Source organism: Peromyscus maniculatus, chromosome 14 (genome assembly GCF_049852395.1).
Source record: "Peromyscus maniculatus bairdii isolate BWxNUB_F1_BW_parent chromosome 14, HU_Pman_BW_mat_3.1, whole genome shotgun sequence".
Classification (NCBI taxonomy): domain Eukaryota; kingdom Metazoa; phylum Chordata; class Mammalia; order Rodentia; family Cricetidae; genus Peromyscus; species Peromyscus maniculatus.
In genome coordinates this window covers 25920417-25938737 of record NC_134865.1, presented here as the reverse complement: position 1 = coordinate 25938737, position 18321 = coordinate 25920417, and the positions used below count along the sequence as shown (strand labels likewise).

The window sequence follows — 18321 nt, the reverse complement described above, 5'->3', positions numbered from 1 at the left end:
AGTTCTTCATGTGCCTGGTTACAATACAGCTCAAAAATCCTCTAACTAATGATACACAGAGGAGCTGTTTGGAAAAGGCTATTGGCTTCCAGTTTATGTTCCAAATAATATATTTCCACTTTCATTTTATTTCTTAAACATATCACCGGACATTTTTTACATTCCATTTCACATTTGATTTTAACCATTTTATTTTCTGTGGCAAAAAGGACACAATGAAATGCTACTTTCAATGCATATAGGAAACCTGAGATGTGCTTATATCTGCATCCAAAGATCATGCACATCTAACCCAATGGTGAAACTTTTTCAGAAGAAACTCAGATTAAAGGCACAGTGTAGGCATATGTAGGAATGCAGAAGAAGAAAATCTTTGATGTTGTTTATGGTTAAAAAATGAAAAAACAAAGGCCTTTAATAAAACATTTGTGCAAACTTATTTAAACATATCTTCGTGTGTCTGAATAGCCACTGATGCTGCACTTTGTCCCATGTGGTTGACACTTTTTCATAATACCTGAACTGTTCTTATGAGCTTTGCATACTATAAGTAGCTGAATAAAGAGTTTCAAATCATTTATTCATACAGAACAGATGGAGATGTAAAAGAACTGTATACATGCAAATGAGTATTTTCTCTTCAAACGGTTCATTTATTCCAATAATGGTTCTATTGATCAAAATATATTTTAAATTTCTTTGAATAAAAGAGCCCAAACAATAGCAAATACTGGTCCTTTGAGAACAGGTTTAATATTCTCAGGATTTCCATTCAGAATTGAGGTGTTTTGTACAATAACAATTCTGGTGTACATTAGTGGCTAGGTTTCTTACATGGGCCATTTCTCTCTCTCTCTCTTTCTCTCTCTCGATTTCCAAAACACTGAAAAAAATAGCTTCATCCTTCCACTGACATTTTAGTTTTCCAAGGTAGTTTCTTTTGAAGAGAAAATACTTGTTAAATGTATACATTCTGTTCTGTTTAAAATTCAGTTTTATATTCTTAGCATACCTCATATCCATTTTATCCCCAAAATAATAGATTTTAATTGGTTTGAGAATGCATTTCTATTGAGAATGTCTAGTTGAAGTAAGTGTGAATCCAGTGTTTATCAGGCTGTGACAGCACTTCATCAAGATTTCTCTATTTCAATTTTTTACATAATGAAGATTTTTCAAAGTTAAGTATGTAATTTCTTATTAATGATTGGCACATTCCAATATGAAGTCCTGTTCATGAAAAGTTCATGAAAGCTCCTATACTGTGGCAATTGTTTTTAATAAAGAGACCAGCATGGCTCTCACCTTGCTGTTAACCTGTTCCTATCGATGCCCTTGATTTGTTTTGTAGCAATGGCAAGCCGGCAAGTGGATATTGCGACCCAGGGCTGGTTCATAGGTCTGATGTGTGCTGTCGCCCTCCTCATTTTAATCTTGCTCATCGTCTGCTTCATTAGAAGAAACAAGGGTGGTAAATATCCAGGTGAGAGGGGTTTGGAGTGCTTCCTAATGCTGCAGATAAATCTGCTAAACCGGAAAGAGTGATAGGGGCAGGGGTAAGAGCAACATAGCCTCCTTGAGCCGTACATTTGAATTCCTTAATCAGATTACTTTGACCCCTCTTTATATTATGCATACTGTCGTGGATCATTGGGTACGTGGAGAAATACACCAGCCAGGTCTCCAAGGAAGCCTGCTTCCTTAGGACCCAAAGGGTTATGAACACTGAAGTAGGACCCAAAGCCACTCTACAGGAGAAGAAGGGGGCAGCATGTACATTTTCCCAGATGGAACACAAGAACTGGTGTGACATTACATTACCGTCCCTGTAAGGTGGATGGATTTCTGTCTTCTTTGCTTGACCATTTATCCTTTGATTAAAAACATTTATTTTTCAAAACACTGCAAAATAGCACAGTTACAAAAGTGTTTGTTGTCATCAATACACCAATAAATAGACTGGAAAATATAGAAGAACTATGAGAAACTTAAAAATCATTTCCTCACGGGGTGGGGGGACTGAAGTAGCCTGATGTGTTAATCAACACTGATCTAGTAAATATCAAAGCATACTCACGGCCATATTAGGTGCATGGTTGCATGGTATCTACTTATGTAGAGATTATCTTTCCTCTTTGTCTCAGCTCACTCCTGCAAACATTGAACAAGGAAGTTTAGTGTCAATGGATAATAATGTTACTTCAAACTTTTCAGTTAAAGAAAAGGAAGATGCTCATGCGGACCCTGAAATCCAGCCCATGAAGGAAGATGATGGAACATTTGGAGAATACAGGTGAGCCCTGGTTCCTTCTGGCTCTGCCTTCCCTGCCCCACTAAACACTACCCTCAGACACTCGCTGAGTTCTGAGAGCAGAACCCAGTGAGCAGTGGGCCCTGCCTGGCAGTTACTACTTTAGAGGCAAGTCCATGTCAAAATATATCCACCCTTCTTGATTAAAATATTATAACTAAAACATTCCATTAAAAAATAAGAATCCTCATAAAAGTTTTCCATTGTAGTCATATGTTTAGAGTCAGAATATATTCCATCCATTATTATTTTTTTTTTTTTAGAGACACAAGCCATGCCTTCAGCCCAGCAATTTCATTGTGTTGCAGTAAGAGCTAGAGGGACCCTGCACAGCCTACAGTGTGAGGCAAACATGCACTGATAAAGCCAGTGTTAGCAGGACTGCTCTGCACCTTTGTTTCATTTTATTTTTGAGATTGAATCTCACTATGTAGTTTGCGCTGGCCTGGGATTCACTACATAGGCCAAGCTGACTCCAAATTCATGACCCCACTCCCTCAGTCTTACAAGTGCTGCAAGAGAGAGAGAATGGGTGTGTGTGTGTGTGTGTGTGTGTGTGTGTGTGTGTGTGTGTGTGTGTGTACGTGTGAGTGTGAGTGTGCGTGCGTGCGTGCGTGCGTGCGTGTGTGTGTGTGTGTGTGTGTGTGCTGGACCAAACCCAGAGCTTTGCACAAACTAGGCAAGCACTCTCCTACTGAGCTACATGCTCAGCCCCAAGATGTTTTAATCTCAGATTTATAAAATACTTTAATAATACCCATCTCCCCGACTTTTAGTCAATCAGGAGTAGGTTGTTTTAGAAGCTGTTAATTATTAAGAACCACCATAGCCATTCAGGCAGTACATTAACTCACAGAATGTCAATACCACATTCTTGATTTAACTTCATATTAAGAAAAACATTTAGTATAATCTATCTACCTTCTTTTAAGTCTCTTTACATGAAACTATTCTTACCTAGATACTATAGGTCTTTCACAGAGAGAAATGATTATTTTAGACATCATTAAAAACAGAGTAAGTTTCATCATGTATTTAATGCTCTGAAATAACTCTATTTATGAAATACCTTTTATAACATAGGGAAGTTTTGTGTGTGTTGGCATAAAATATAATCTTCCAAATATGCATGAAGCTCATATTGTGGCTTTTTTCGACAGAAGAAAATGCTTTTGGGTGAAATAAAAGATTCACTATTGTGATTTCCAAGTCACCTTTGTAGATAGATATTTGCATCAGGTACTACCTTCCTCTGTAGCTCATTTTTGGTATTTCCATGTCAGTATCACTCATAAAGGACAACCAGAGCCAACACAGGAAATGTAAAATGGATTCAGGAAAACTGTATATTTCAGTATGAGTTTTCATAGCAGTGTCCATGCAGATGTGAGCATGTCTGGCCTCCAGTGTCTCAGTACCTATGCTGTTCCCCTCCTCAACAGAAAGGGCCAATGCTTTCTAAAAGCTCTCAGAATTTCCATAGCTCACAATACCAGAACAATGTCTTGCAAGGGTTATGTTGATGCCAGACATTGGATCTGGAGCTGAAAGTGTTTGAAAACCTTAGACAGCACCCACCTACCATGACCAGTTTTCCATAGCGCATAGGGCAGCCCACAGTGTGCACAGTTCAGGGCAGCTGTGTCTCACTCTGGAGGAGTGGAAATCTTCGCTGGTATAACTCACTTTTCTACCTGTTTCTCCTGCACACAGGTGAGCTGACACTAATTAAAGGACATCCTTGTAAAGTTCATGTGGCTATGACCTCATACAGGATATGCACACCACTCCCTTGTGTATTGATATGAAGCTACATCTTCAATATAGAAAAATATATATTTGCATGAATTGGAAATAAGCCATTGCATTTCATACATTCTTCACATTGTGATGGATTCATATTCTTATCATGCTTAAGCAAATATGGCAATGTACTGCTCATCTCAAATCCCTTAAAATATCAGTTTGCTATTATATTGATGTGAAGCCAAGACGCGGGACAATGTGACTTTGGGTGACTATGCTAACACCACTAAACCTTAATTCAAGTCAAGGTTGTGTTTTATGAATTAGCTTGGAATTGAGAGGCTATTAATTTTTCTTTTAACTTAGCCATTACCTCTGATTCCTTTATGATGCCTAATTTGTATCTGTCTCAATTTTCATCATCCAGACAAATTTTCAAGCATCTAAACATCTTCGGAGATTTCTTTTCTAGTTTTGTGCTTTCTATGGGTGACTGACAACTTCCAGCATGGTTCTGTTTTCAGAGCAGTACATAGCAAGCATCTGGCTTTTACCTTCATAGTCACAATTTGATTTACATCTACTGGCTCACATTTCTTTGTCTCAGCATTAATTCATGTGTGTGCTGTGTCAGTGAAGCGTTTTCAAATGGCTGTCTTTGGCTTTTGCCAAAGTTTCTCAGGATAGAGAGACTTTCCATTTGGGCCCATTGAATACAAGCCCAATTGGCATGAGGACAAAAATACTTGTCACTCATGGAATGACATTAATCCTGGAGGGTCCTAAGGAAATAAAGTTCTGATGAGTGTCTTCAACTCAATCCACAACTTGGTGGTGTGGTTTTGAGTGAATTTCCAAGTTAGTGAGAACAATCCTTCATGAGAAATCGCATCTCCCAAATTCCAGGACATTGCTGTTGTCGATGTGACCTTGTGCTTAGACATTCAGATACTTCCTCAGCTTTATTCCCTTTGGTTCTTTCCATTTAAGCCTTTTGAATCTGATAGTCATAATGAATGAAAACGGTTCCAACTATTTATGGAGAATTATTTGTTTTAATGGTACATTTGAGTGTTATTCTCTTCCCTAAATCACCGGGGTCCTTTCTCTACTTTGCACCTTCTAGAAGTTTTGGGCTCTGTATTTCTTATTGATTCTTAGTCTCCTGCATTCTGAAAATGAACTATAATGCTGGTCTCATGCTGACACACAATTAGGACTATTGTTGAAATATAAATTAATTCCATTTGTGTTTCACACTTTCTTCAGCCTGAGGATGGAACAATTCTGCATGGTTGGCTCCAAGCCAGACAAAATGTTATAGTGCAAAGAGGGATGGAACTCCCATAGTGGCCAAATCTGATTTTTTTTCCCATATGCTATATGCCCATACCCTGACTCCAAGACCCACCCCTAAGCAGCTACGCTCTCTCAGAAGCCTGCAGCTTTCTTTGTTTGTCTCTTTAATTATACAGACAGTAGGATCTGCATCCTTACTAGCATATAGAAAAATCAAAGAAACAGTGCAGCCAACTATGTAAGTATTTCCTTATTCTTTAGACGCATTCTCTTTAAAAACAAGAGTGAGCCTAGGTTGTAAACCATATACCTGTGCTATGTGAACCATGATTTACTGCCCAAATGGAGGATTGTGCTATGGTAATCTTGTCATTCATGTGACCACAGCCTGCTGCCAGCTTGCTAACTCTTGCTCAAAGCTTGGCTGATACAAGCCTGTGGTATTGCATTTGTTACATACTTCAGGCTTATTGTGCTCATAAATATGAACTGGTTGTAAGCATATAATAATGAACTCTTATAGTATGCCAGCATAAGGTTTGGGTGCATGGATGTCAATAACACTGTTGTATCATTTGATCATGGTACGATGGTTGCTGCTGGAAAATCAAATGTAATTATAGATTTATTTACTTGTTTTTATTTTAGTAAACATTTCATGGGTATGAACCAGGAACTACTGGGAAAGACATGAATGAACTCCCTAAAATGTATTCTTAGTATGAAAGAAAGAAAAATACAAGCCAATGCTTTATCTGCTGTTCTAATATTAAGAAGGGATGAAAAATTTAATGTTAGAATTCTAAAGCATTTCTGAAATATTCTTGGTCTCTTCTATTGTAGTTTTTATTATGAATTTACCAAAGGATATTTACTGAGTGCCTAGTATATGCGTGACCTTAGGAAAATTGAACATAATAGAATTTGGTCCCTCACTGGGAGATTATAATCTAGTGAGGAATACAAAGAACTACCAACTTGGTGGGTTGTGTGAAAAGTGTCACTTCTTTTTCCCATCATATTGCTCGATACTCCTGGGTAGCTTTCATTAGCAGTGCTGAAAGCAGCCAAGTATGGCAGCCCATGTCTATACTCCTAGCACTTGGGTGGCAAAGGCAGGAAGATGAGAAGTTCAAGGTCATCTTCAGCTACATAGCAAGGTTGGAAGTATTAGGCCAGCCTGGGCTACGTAGACCCTGTCTTCAAAACCATAGAGAAGGAGGAGGAAGGAGAGGATGAAAACAAGGAAGAGGGAGAGAAGGAGGAAGAGACAACGGCCATCCTTACCATTATTTCTAATTCTAGACAGAACACTTCAGCATTGGCCATCAAGGATTCTGTTCACTGTAGTTTTCATGTAGGCATGCTTAGCCAGATTTCCCCTTTCTAGTGTATTTAAGTTATCTTCATCTGAGTGGGTGTTGAACTCTATCATATACTTTTTTCTATATCTACTGTGATGATCACAGGTTTTTTTTCTTTCTACAAAATACAAGTGGTAAATTTCATACATTATATTTTCATACTAAATCAAATTTGCATTCCTAAATTTGACCCAACTTGGATATTGTATTTTATCTCTTCAGTGGTTGGCTACATTTGGCTTGTTATGAGTTCAGGTCTCCTTGTCCATGTTTGTGAGTTGCATCAGCTCCATAGCTTGACTTTCTTGTGGTATTTTTGTTGATTTTACTTATCATGGTCATAAAAGTCTCATAACATTATTACAGAAGTGGTGGTTCTGACATGTACAAACTCGGATCTTCACCCGAGCATGTTCTGCTGCACAGTGAAAAGGGGTAATGCCAAGCTTCTTATTTAGGCCAGACATTCTGGTGCCATCATCCTCCCTCTGGCTCCCTAACCAATCCATCAGGAAGTCCTCCTTACTCTTCTTTCCAAAATATGACCACAATCTGAGCATTTTGTTTAAACTTCTTCAACATTCCACCCAGGTCCAAACCACCGCCATCTCTCTCCTGGATAACGGAAGTAATCCTGCCCCTTGCCCCCACCCTGACTCTATGGCAAAGCTTTGCAGACTCACACTTATAAAGAGCCCTGGGTAAATGGTTTAGATTTTGCAGCCCACATAGTCTTAGCTGGAACTCTGCAATTCTGCCGATGTAGCAGAAAAGGAGCCAGGGGCAATACATAAATCACAAATAAATAAAATGGCTCAAGTTTGCCAGAATTTACCAACCCCTCCTCTCAAGGCCAGGCTACTACTGTCAGCACTTGATGGCAGGGTTTGTGCCTTTAGAGTAATGTAGGTCAGACCGCAGTGCTCACCTGTGGAAATACCCCCAGGGCTGTTGCGGTAACACCCCTGCTACCACCACCCATTCACCATGACCAAGCCAGGAGCTGTGGATCAAAAAACAGAGACGAGACAGCAGGTCATTCGCCTCAGCAGAATGCAGAATGCTGTTTATTGAAGGAGGGAGGAGTCCTTAAATACAGGCTTACAGCACAATGGGAGAACCCAGGAGGGCAGAAGTTTGCTACAGATGTTCTACATTCTTGCATCTAAGCTGTTTATGCCCAATATGCATGATACACAAACAAAGAACTTCCCTTAAGCATTCAGGAGGGTAGAAACTAGCAGGGAATCAGCATAGGGAGGTCAAGGTCAGCAAGCAAGGCAACAGCTACACAAAACCGGGGCCAGGGCCCTACACAGGGCCTCCATCTCTTTTTTTTTTTTTTTTTTTTTTTTTTTTTTTTTTTTTTTTTTTTTTTTTTTTTTTGGTTTTTCGAGACAGGGTTTCTCTGCGTAGCTTTGCGCCTTACCTGGAGCTCACTTGGTAGCCCAGGCTGGCCTCGAACTCACGGAGATCCGCCTGGCTCTGCCTCCCGAGTGCTGGGATTAAAGGCGTGCGCCACCACCGCTCTGTGGCGCAATGGATAGCGCATTGGACTTCTAGGGCCTCCATCTCTTAAACAGAGGCTCATCAGTGTCCAGGGAACCTGGGCCTCCAACTACTCTCTTTCTCACTCACCCATTAAATTCCAGCCACAGCCAGCACCTTGTTGTTTCTAGAACATGCCAGGCCTGCCCTGCCGCAGATCGTGTGTGCTGCTTGGTGCTTTTGCCATAACTGCTCTCACTCTCATCATCCACACGGCTAACTTAGCTCTTAGATCCTCGATCTAAGAAGGTGCTTTCAAAGAAGACCTTCCCTGGATATCTTCTGTCAGCCCTCCCTCCTCTTCCCTAGCTCCTTCTGTCATCTTGAATCAACTCTAGAGTCTCTGAAGTGCTCATCACCTGACATAAGTAGTTTTCTTTACTGTTAACTGCATTTTACCCCACTGGATGTGAGGTCAGCATTTCAGTCTGTGTGGCTTGTTTCTATGTGCCCAGTGCCTAGAATGACATCTACCTTAGGGGAGGAGGTATTTCTAGTAGATGGAAGGAAGACTGGATCAAAGAAATGGCATAATGAACATGTCTTATAATGTATTCCTTGGCTCATTAGTTCTTCTAAGCAGAATAACAGGTGAAACTCAGGTGGCAAAATCCTGTTTATCATTGGACTCTTCAGGGGCATGATCATCAGAAGTATTTAAGCAAAGTTATAAGTTCATAGCTAAATCTCAAAGATGCCGTGTAAGCTGTTTTTATAAGTTGGGTTGTATGGGTGTTATGCCCTCTGAAATGCCCCCCTCAACAGGCCACCCCAATGAGCTCTGATGTCACCAAGTTGTATTGATAGTTCAGATGGCAGTGTGTACTTGTGTATTACCTGAACAGGTTGTTTTTTTATTTTGTTTTGTTGTTTTCTTTTTTTTGAAAGCACATGAAAGTTTCAACTCATTCTTCTTGGAAAGAAAAGTAAGAGATTGCTAGCAGAAAGTATTACCAAAGGAGACATATTTATTTGTTTATCTTTAAATCTTTGTAGCTTGACTAGAAAAAAAATCAGTTTTACTAACGATGATCTTAACATCAGTTGTTAAGGTAACACTGAAGTTACAGTGACCCCTTGTCACATCAAGTACATCAGGACTTTTATTTAGTTCAAGTATTGTGCATCATTTTTATTTCACATGGGGTTGTTGCTGATAAATTTTCTTTTTTGCTATTTTTCCCAAATGTTACCTGTTAAGGAGTCAGTCACTGAACCTATGCATATGACCATGTCAGTGGATGATCTGAAATTCAGTGACATATGTGGCCATGTTAGTGGACATTCCTAAACATAGTGAATACTCTTTTGCTTTCAGAAGTTGTGCTTAAGGGTTCAACAAAGAAATAAGCAAAATAATAATAGACTCTCATGATACTTTGCCTAAGTGCAAGCCTTGGACATCCTCAGTGTATATATAGCACCTGTTAAGCAGACGACAGAACATACTTAATTGTGAGTTTGGAAGCACTCACCCCCTTAAGGTCTTGGGAGCATGCTGTTTATGGTTCAAATATAGTGCTTTTAAGTTAAAGTGTTTGTCTTTCCAAATTAATAAACCTTTACCCAATTGACCAAAAAATCTTCAGAAAAAAGATACTGTGACCTATATCAGTATAAGGACTGTGCTTTTCTTCTTAGGCTGTTCTCATTTGTTTCCTCTGCCTCCTTTTAATGGATTTCTAGGTCTTTTGAAAGGTAAGGCGGAAGTTCACAAATCTGGCCTGCACTCAGTAACAAAATTATTTACTGCAGGATTTTGCTTCTCCTTCTGGCTCAGGAAAAACAATCCATATTTCACATGTAACCAAAATCATGCTCCATTCACATCCAAGGAATCAGAGATGTTCTACAGTTTAACACACTAACTCGCCCCTGTCCTGAGCTCTGTCCTGCTCCCTTGAATTGCAACAGGGATGGTTTTCAGCTATCCTCAACCCTCCTTCTAAAGCTTGTGATTGTTCCTGGATTGCCTTCTAATCAGGCGTCAGAACCTCTCATTTAAATTAGCACGCACACTCGGAAAGCCATCCGCTCTGCCGCAGACCATGATTCAACATTTCTGTGCCTGATTTCCATTCCAGCACCACCCTAGCCCCTGGAATCCACCTGGCAGCTAGATTTGGCTGCAGCAGCTCAGGACTCCATATGCTTTTTCATAATTTGCATGCACGGTCTGTAAAAACAAGGCACTTTACCTAAATGCCAGTCTTACCGAAATAGTTTCTTTTTTTTTTTCCTTTTTTTTTTTTTTCCAGCGATGCAGAAGACCACAAGCCTTTGAAAAAAGGAAGCCGAACACCTTCAGACAGGACTGTGAAAAAAGAAGATAGTGATGATAGCCTGGTTGACTATGGAGAGGGGGTGAATGGCCAATTCAATGAGGACGGCTCCTTTATTGGACAATACAGTGGTAAGAAAGAGAAAGAACCAGCCGAGGGAAACGAGAGCTCAGAGGCCCCTTCACCTGTCAACGCCATGAACTCCTTTGTTTAAGTCTTTAAGCTCTGCGTCAGTGTCCCACTTCTCTGGAATGTTTTTCCTGAGCACTTCTCATCCCTCTCATCCTGTGGACATATGGGTAGAAAGGATGTTTTCTGCTGTATGTGAGTATTATGAGAACAAAGCAAGAACATAACTCGGTCAAATGATACGTTAACATGAACTGGGGTACAAAGTGAGTACTTTTTTTGTTCAGAGTGGGTTTTCTCAATTTCCTTGGAACCGATTAAAAACAAAATTCAACATCCTCAATAGATCACATTATTCCCTGTGTGGGATACAGTTCAATAAGATGCATGAAACCTGCGGCACAGAGGACACACCTGTGTATGTGATTGCGATGTGGTCGGGTACTTTGTTGACACTATGCGCTGCCGAACCCTGAATATAAATTCCGTTGTTATTGTGGAGAGTGTTACTGTAGTGTTCTCTAGAGCTCCAATGTCTCTGCGGACATTGTTGTGGAACTCGTGACTATGTCTAGTTGTCGTTAGTCTTTTCGGGAGACTGTTAGGAACGGTATGTACAGTATCTACTTGCTACATGAGTTAATTATGCCAGGTGCATCTGCTAATGCTCACTGAGACTCTGTTACCTATCCTTTACTCCTGTTACTTCCTAGGCTTCTTAACCTTCCAGGTTACGGTGGCAGTATTCCTCTTCTTACACTCTCTGTGTTCAATCATCTGGGGGCATAAACATTGCATTTTGTGACACCTTCTAGCATTTGTGCCATCCTGAAAGAATTGAAGACAAAACCCTCAAGTTAGATTTCAAGTTTTAATCCAGAAAATGCAGGGCAAGACACATGCAGCGCCTTCAGACACTGAGCATCCCCTGGCTCCTGCACTCTGCCTGGGCCAGTCTGGGCAACTCTATCCTGTGTTACTGCGGCTGTTAGAAATGAACCTTTAAAAGGCAGAGATAATGAGAGCCAACAGACATGCTGGAAAATTGTGAAAATAAAAACAAGTTTATTTGAAGGGGCTTTCCCCCATAAATGTCAAAAACAAAGAAAGCTTTGTCATTGACTGGATCACGTGGTGGTTTTGTGGTCTTTTCTGGTTTCTAGCCAAACAAGTCACATTGAAAAAGAAAAATGGCGTGGTTGGAAATGGATGGAAAAACCAATGATTGTAGAACTAAAAACATACAACAGCATGCAAACAGTGATACACTACCCACTATACCTGTACGAGCTTTCAAACTCGGCAGCCTTCAGCAATGTGTGTGCAAGTTGCCACAGGCACACTCCAGAATCTGCAAAATCTGGCAAGCGCTTAATTAGGCCAGCGGTCAAAGGTATTACAGCTGCAGTCTAAAGAATAAACACACATAGCCTATCACAGTCATAAACAATGTGTGTGAAATGGCTTACCTCCAATATAAAAGTCTATGACAGCCTATGGTTGAAAGAATGCTCACTTTCATTTGCCAATAAATTGGTTTCTCATAACTTGCATCAAGTTTAATTTTAAGTAAAGCTTTTTATATGTAGATATTCTGTTGAATTTGTAAATATACGTAAAGGGTAGAAGCTATATGCTTATAGGTGTTACGTGCAAATAAACACGCAAGCAATGTTTATGTTCTGCTGTGTGAGAAGTAAGCTCATTAATTAATTCAGTGTATGGGACTGAAAAACATCCAAATGCCTTTTGTGGGTCTTTCCCTCTCCTTTTTGCTGTGAAACTGAAATAGTGAACTTTTTTACCCACTGTTTCAGCCAGTTTCTGGCTGAAATCCTCAGCATTTTGCCAATGGAGTACAGTAGGATTTGTCACTTGGCATCTTTGCTGCATACAGGGAAAGCTTGTTTTAAAGTGATCCCCAAAGGAGGTGGCCCTAAATATTCTCATGTCTTCATGTTTACTTTCCACAACCCAGCCTGCCTATTGGAAATACAAATAATAAGACAGCCTTGCCTAGACATCAGAAAACACAAAGACAAAAGTTACTTCAATGTTTTCAGAGAAAAACAAATAAATGCAGTTTCTGCTCTTCCGTAACTATAGACGCTAAACGTCTCTGTGCACGAAGAAGTCACCTTCATCTGTAGATTACTGCAGATTTTGTATTAAAAATTAAGTGTGGTTTTCATGTCCTTCCCTGTTTTGCATCTACCATGTTCCTAGTGGAGTGGGAATGCCCCAGTGTATGTGACTGGTATAATGATCCGATAATCTGTATACAGAGCAGGAAAATGGGACCAGGTTGCCATCAGAAAGTGACTATTAAACAGTCTGGATAGCACGAGTTTTAGCTTCTTCAAACCTGTATTTCTGAAGATTTTGAATAAATTTTGACTTTTTTTGTTTTATTTTTTAAAGGCCTAGGACATTATCACAAAACTAAACACGAGAATTAATAAGAAGCATAATCCAGACATTTTAATAGAAGGTTAGGGGCTAAACAAAAAGAGATAGTGGTACCAGGCTTTTGAGAAAAGGAGAAGAAATCAATCATGTTGTGTCCTTTCTTTAAAAAGGCCAATTGCTGGTGCCCAGTCAGTGATCAACAGTCCATTTCTCCAGCTCGGACCTCCTCTTTCCTGGACCACAGTCAGGCTGTATTTCTGAACATGGCTGCTTGATGAGAGAATTTGAACACTCATATGTATTACAAACACACCATCTGCTTCCTTCTCTCCACCTTCATTCTGTCTCCAAGCTGTATAGGCGTCCAAACAGCCCAAGCTCAGCAATTACCCACATTCCATCACCTGCCCCTTAGTCACTGGCCCCTGGTCCCTGCACTACACCCAGGAGATCCGCCTTGCCCTCTCAGTTTTTTAGATAACACCTTATAAAGAGACCTGGAGATGTCAAATAGAGCTCCGTATTCTTCCCACAGAGGGCACATTGGCGGCTCTCTCTCAGACCCCCTTTCTCCCTCGCCACTGTGAGCCAGATTAACAAACCACAGCCGCATTCTGTGGCAGAAGGGGCTGTAAAACCATAAGTATGACCTCAGAAAGATCTGGTAGTTGTAAAGCGGTACAAACCATCTTGTTCAGGTGGTTTTAACGACTTTAGAGATAAGGAGAGTCCAGGAACTCAGGGATTCTCACCCACGGAATGAATCGCTCCCACTTGAGACGTTGCTACAGCTGACCACCAGAGGGCGCCCCGTGCTTTATTCTGTGCAAAAGAAACCCACTTAGAGAAAGCCGCCTAGGGACACACATCCTAATCATTTTGGATAATCAAAGGATGGCCTGATGGTGCAGAAAATGATCGCCTGCTGCAACGAAGGAGACGGGACTGCAGCTCTCCCTAGTGAGTTCACAGTTCCCAGAGAGGAAGCATGAGGTGTGTGAGCCCTTTGCATAGTTTTTTTTTCCTTATTGGGCTGCAGCCTGGGTGGGTCAGGAGAGGAGTTGCCCCGGAGTCCACTGGCCCCCTTTGTCAGGTTGATGTGTGTGACGATAAGGAAAGGGTGTCCTTAAAATGGCCTCAACCCCTTTCTTCAAGAATACTGTTTTTGTCTGGCATTAATGGTTTGATGTTTGTTATTGAATAGATCACACACAGAAGTGGTTTAAACACCACCCACAGCTCTTATGACTCACGGAGGAGAAGACGGGGGAAGAGCAGAGAATATTACTGCAGGATCTGTACTAAATAGTGGCTCGGTGGGGTGGAAAGAACAGTGGCCCAAAGAGAAGGATTCATTTTCCAACTCCGCCATCTGCCAGCTTTGTGCAGGAACCCTTCCTCTAAGCGTTCCATGCCCGTTTTCTCAGTGAGATAATGATGGGGCAGATGATGTCCAATCTGATCTGCCTTTCCTCTTTAATCCTGTGGGTCCTAGTAACAAATAATCTGAGCACTTGCTAAAGCCGGGAAGAAACACAAGCAAAACCAGGTGGGAGCCCTGCTGCCCCGGGGCCTGGAGCCCAGTGTGTGAAGACAAGTATGACCAGATAACCAACCGCCTGGGTGGGTGCAAGTCCACAGTTGGGAAAGAGCTCAGAAGGGAAACATGAGCAAGTGGTAGTGCCATCCAGGCTGGACATGGTGGTCAGGAGAGAGGCCCCGAGGAACGAAATGTGAGCTGAAAGGTGAAAGGCAAGGAAAAGCCATAGAAAAGCAAGGGGACAAAGCTGGCCAGGGCCATGCCAGCATGCCTGCCTAGGTGTGGAGGCCAGTCTATGCTGGGCTGAGGACCGCATGGCAAGCTTCTGTATTTAGTCAAGAAGCAAAGGAAAGTGTGGAGCAATGGAAAGGGTCAAGGAACTCCTAAGATTAAGGGCAGCAGTTTAAGCCGTGGGGGCTCAGAGCAATCTGCTAAGGGAGAGGAGCGTGAACAAGAGGGTTGAGGATGGGATGTCCTCCAGAATAGATCTGATGTAGTGAACAGGAGTGGGAGAATGGGCTTCCCTGGAAGACTAGTGACCAGGGTCTGCAAAGCAGGGGGCTGTGTTGAGCTGGAAGTGAGGGAAAGACCGGGGCAAGAATGAAAGTAGAATGTTTCTACCTGGGTCTGGACACCTCCTCCCTGACAGGTGCCACCCATCGATCGCCCCTGCCCCTACTTTTCTCGGTGTCTACTGACTTTCTAACAGCTCAAGTGTCTCAGAAACAAACACACTTTCACACCGGTCTCCATCTCACACCCCTTCTGTTACCAGTTGTCCTCCACCTCATGGCCAAATGCTTGAAGTAATAGCAGAAAAGGTATATGAGGGTAATTGTAGAAGCCCCTGTTGGCTGGACAGTACCTCCTTTGTTCTTTCTGTGGCTGTAAAACGTCCCCAGTCCCACCCAGCATGTTCTGTAGACCATGCCTTTCTTCAGTTCTAAGTGTGTGGTTCATTATCTCAGTGGGTGACTCAACAACAAAAGATAAATTTTTTTTTTTGTCATAGCTGACTCATTGAAATCACCTGACAGTTTTCAAAGCCTGGTGCCTGTTCACCCAGGCCCACAAAGTCACTGTTTTCATTATCTGAACTGTAGCTTGACCGTCACTAGGAAAGGTCCCCAGACGATTCTAATGTGCAGCCAATGTGGAAACTGATGTTGACCAGCTTATCCTTTGCTACTGTTCAAGTAGTCATGGAACAGTATTTTAAACAGACTCCTCAAACACAGCCCAAGGGTGGATCTCAAATTCTCTTCTGTGCCCCACATAAAATGAATCTAGAGATTCATGTAGAATGCTCATACATTGGTGGTGGAAATATAAGATGGTGCAGCCACTTTGGAAAAGAGTTTAGCAGTTTCTTTAAATATTGAATATAAATTTACCATGTGACCACAATTCAACTCTTAAGTCTAGACCCAAGAGAAGTGAAAGCCTACATCTAGCCATAGGCTTGCATATGTATGTTTACAAAATACCAATCATAACTGCTAGAAAACAACCCCAGTGGGTATGAGCAGGTGAAAGCTGAACAAAATGAGTGTATCATATGAATAGATGATGTAGCTCCACAGTCAGATTAAATACTACTTGGCAAGTTATGTGAAGGATTGATGAAAACAGCAATGTGAGAAGTCTCCAAAAAACTTCAGATTTTAAAAGTTAAGCACAAAGCTCACTATTCTAATTTACTTGAAATGTCCATAAGGGCAAAACTGTGAGGACAGGAGGTAGATTTCTGTCTGGGGCTGAGGGAGGTGGAGGCAAGGGTTCATGTGAAATTGGTGATTGCCTGAAGTACTAAAGGTCTTGAGTCTTATAGTTAAAACAAGTGAATTATGGTATCAAGTGACATCTCAGGAAAGCTTATATTTGTCTGAAGGGTGAATGGAGTTGTGCATAAATGAGGTTTGAGATGAGTAGAGCCTCACACCATGGACATATAAGCTCCTGTTCCTCAAGGATGCTGCAAGGCCATCCACTCCAGGTATTCCCCAGAATGACAGCATTGCTTGTTAGAATCACATTCTTGACCTGTCCCAGATCAAATGGTTCAGGAACTCTGCAGGTATAGACCAGCACTTGTCTATCAAAAAATCCCTCTGATTTTGAACACACTAGCTTGTGTGGAGTAAGACACTCAGCCTGTGAGCTAGCCTCTCTCCTATCCCATCATGAGGAATGGGAATGGCTTAGCTTTGAAATTAAAGGAAGAGACCAGGTATTCTTCATAACCAGAAAAAAACAACAAAAAACACAAATAAAAACAAAACACACACACACAAAACCCTTCAAAGACTAGTTTAAATGCCCATAATAGGTAAGTGGTTAAACAAAGTTTTTAAATGTGCACCATGTCCAGACCACCACTAAACAGTAAGTACAACCCCTGGTACAAGGATCTCATGCCACCAAGTGAAAGGGGCCAAACCAAAGGTTTTGTTCATATGAAACATTGGAGCAGCTGAAACTTTCCTACAAGGACAGGAAGCAGACTGTGTTGGCCAGGGATTGGTGTTTGCAGAGGGATTTCCCTCTGGGAGGCAGAGAGAACTCTTCTAGAGGATGGGAGCAGTCCATATTTGATTGTGAGGATAGTTATATGGGTATTCATTCATCAGGACTCAAAAATTATATGCTTAGACTGAGTGTACTTTGTTATATATGTTGTATCTCAATAAAGTTGATTTTGAAAGGAAAATAAACTGGACACAAGTGACTCCTCCCCTTACAGGCTCTTTCTTTCTTTGGACTGCTCACCCCAAGATGGGGCAGAGGGGGGGGGGCCTGGTTCTGCCTTGTCTTCATGTGGGGGACCACACCTGCCTTTTCAGAAGTCTGTGGTGGCCTTCTCCCCACCTGCTTAGGTGTGCATGGTGTTGTAGGTCAGGACAAGGTTACAGAGCACACCCAGACTGTGTTGGTTGGGTGACCTCAAGGACCCACATAAGGTAGAATATGAGCACCCAAATATGGGTGGCCATCAAATCCAAGATCTACAGTTAACCATGGAAATGAAGTAACATTTGATTTCCATTCATGCACTTGTTACATTTGTGTTCTCTAGTCAGCTCGACTTAGTCCCCAAGAGCCCTGCTGACCAGAGTCACCCTGAGTTTGTTCTTCGCACTGTGGGTATGGACAGCTGGTCCCGACATAGAGGAGCCTCCTCAGTACTGGCTCGGTGATGGGCCACCTTTGGAGCCTTCCTGAGGTTGGACTTTTACCATCTTCCTGCTCCATCCCTCACCCTTTGCCATACGAAGTCATGGAGTGAATGAGGCCATTCGCATAGCAACAGCCAGCCCACCCCTTGATCGATACTTCCAGCCTTCACATTTATAAATTGCACTGAGATAATAGACTGGTAACCAGTGTTTTATTATGGCTGCCCAAGAACACCAAGAAGTAATCTTTAGCTAATTACAATCTTTCGAATTTTGTTGCCAAATGCAAATAGCCTTGCAATGTTTGCCTGGTTTATATTTCCAGCATTCCATCCTTTTTTATTTAGCATGCAATTGCTGTGGTAGAATTGAAAGGAAGAGGAAAAGAGCAAGCTTGCCTTCAGTGCCTGTTAAATGCCAAGCACCATGCTAGGCACCACATACACCAACTGCATTTCATGTTCTTACCAACCGGTGAGACAACATTCTTTTTCTTCCCAAAGGTCACACAGCTGGA

At 41.6% G+C, this 18321-nt stretch overlaps 1 protein-coding gene across 37 annotated transcripts in view; it reads left to right on the top strand.

Annotated features, from left to right (window-relative positions):
* Positions 1-17356, top strand: part of Nrcam (neuronal cell adhesion molecule) — a 288129-nt gene extending 270773 nt beyond the window's left edge. For 30 of the 37 annotated variants that reach the window (XM_042260672.2, XM_016007847.3, XM_042260673.2 and 27 more), the window contains 3 exons: positions 1352-1483; positions 2215-2293; positions 10527-17356. In XM_042260672.2, coding sequence (XP_042116606.1) covers positions 1352-1483; positions 2215-2293; positions 10527-10764 — 449 coding nt within the window. In that variant the 3' untranslated portion in view covers positions 10765-17356. Of the gene's footprint in view, positions 1-1351; positions 1484-2214; positions 2294-5532; positions 5599-10526 lie in introns of those variants that run through there. The other 7 variants (XM_076550729.1, XM_076550720.1, XM_076550725.1 and 4 more) reach the window with 1 other exon arrangement.
* The last annotated feature ends 965 nt before the right edge of the window (positions 17357-18321 follow it).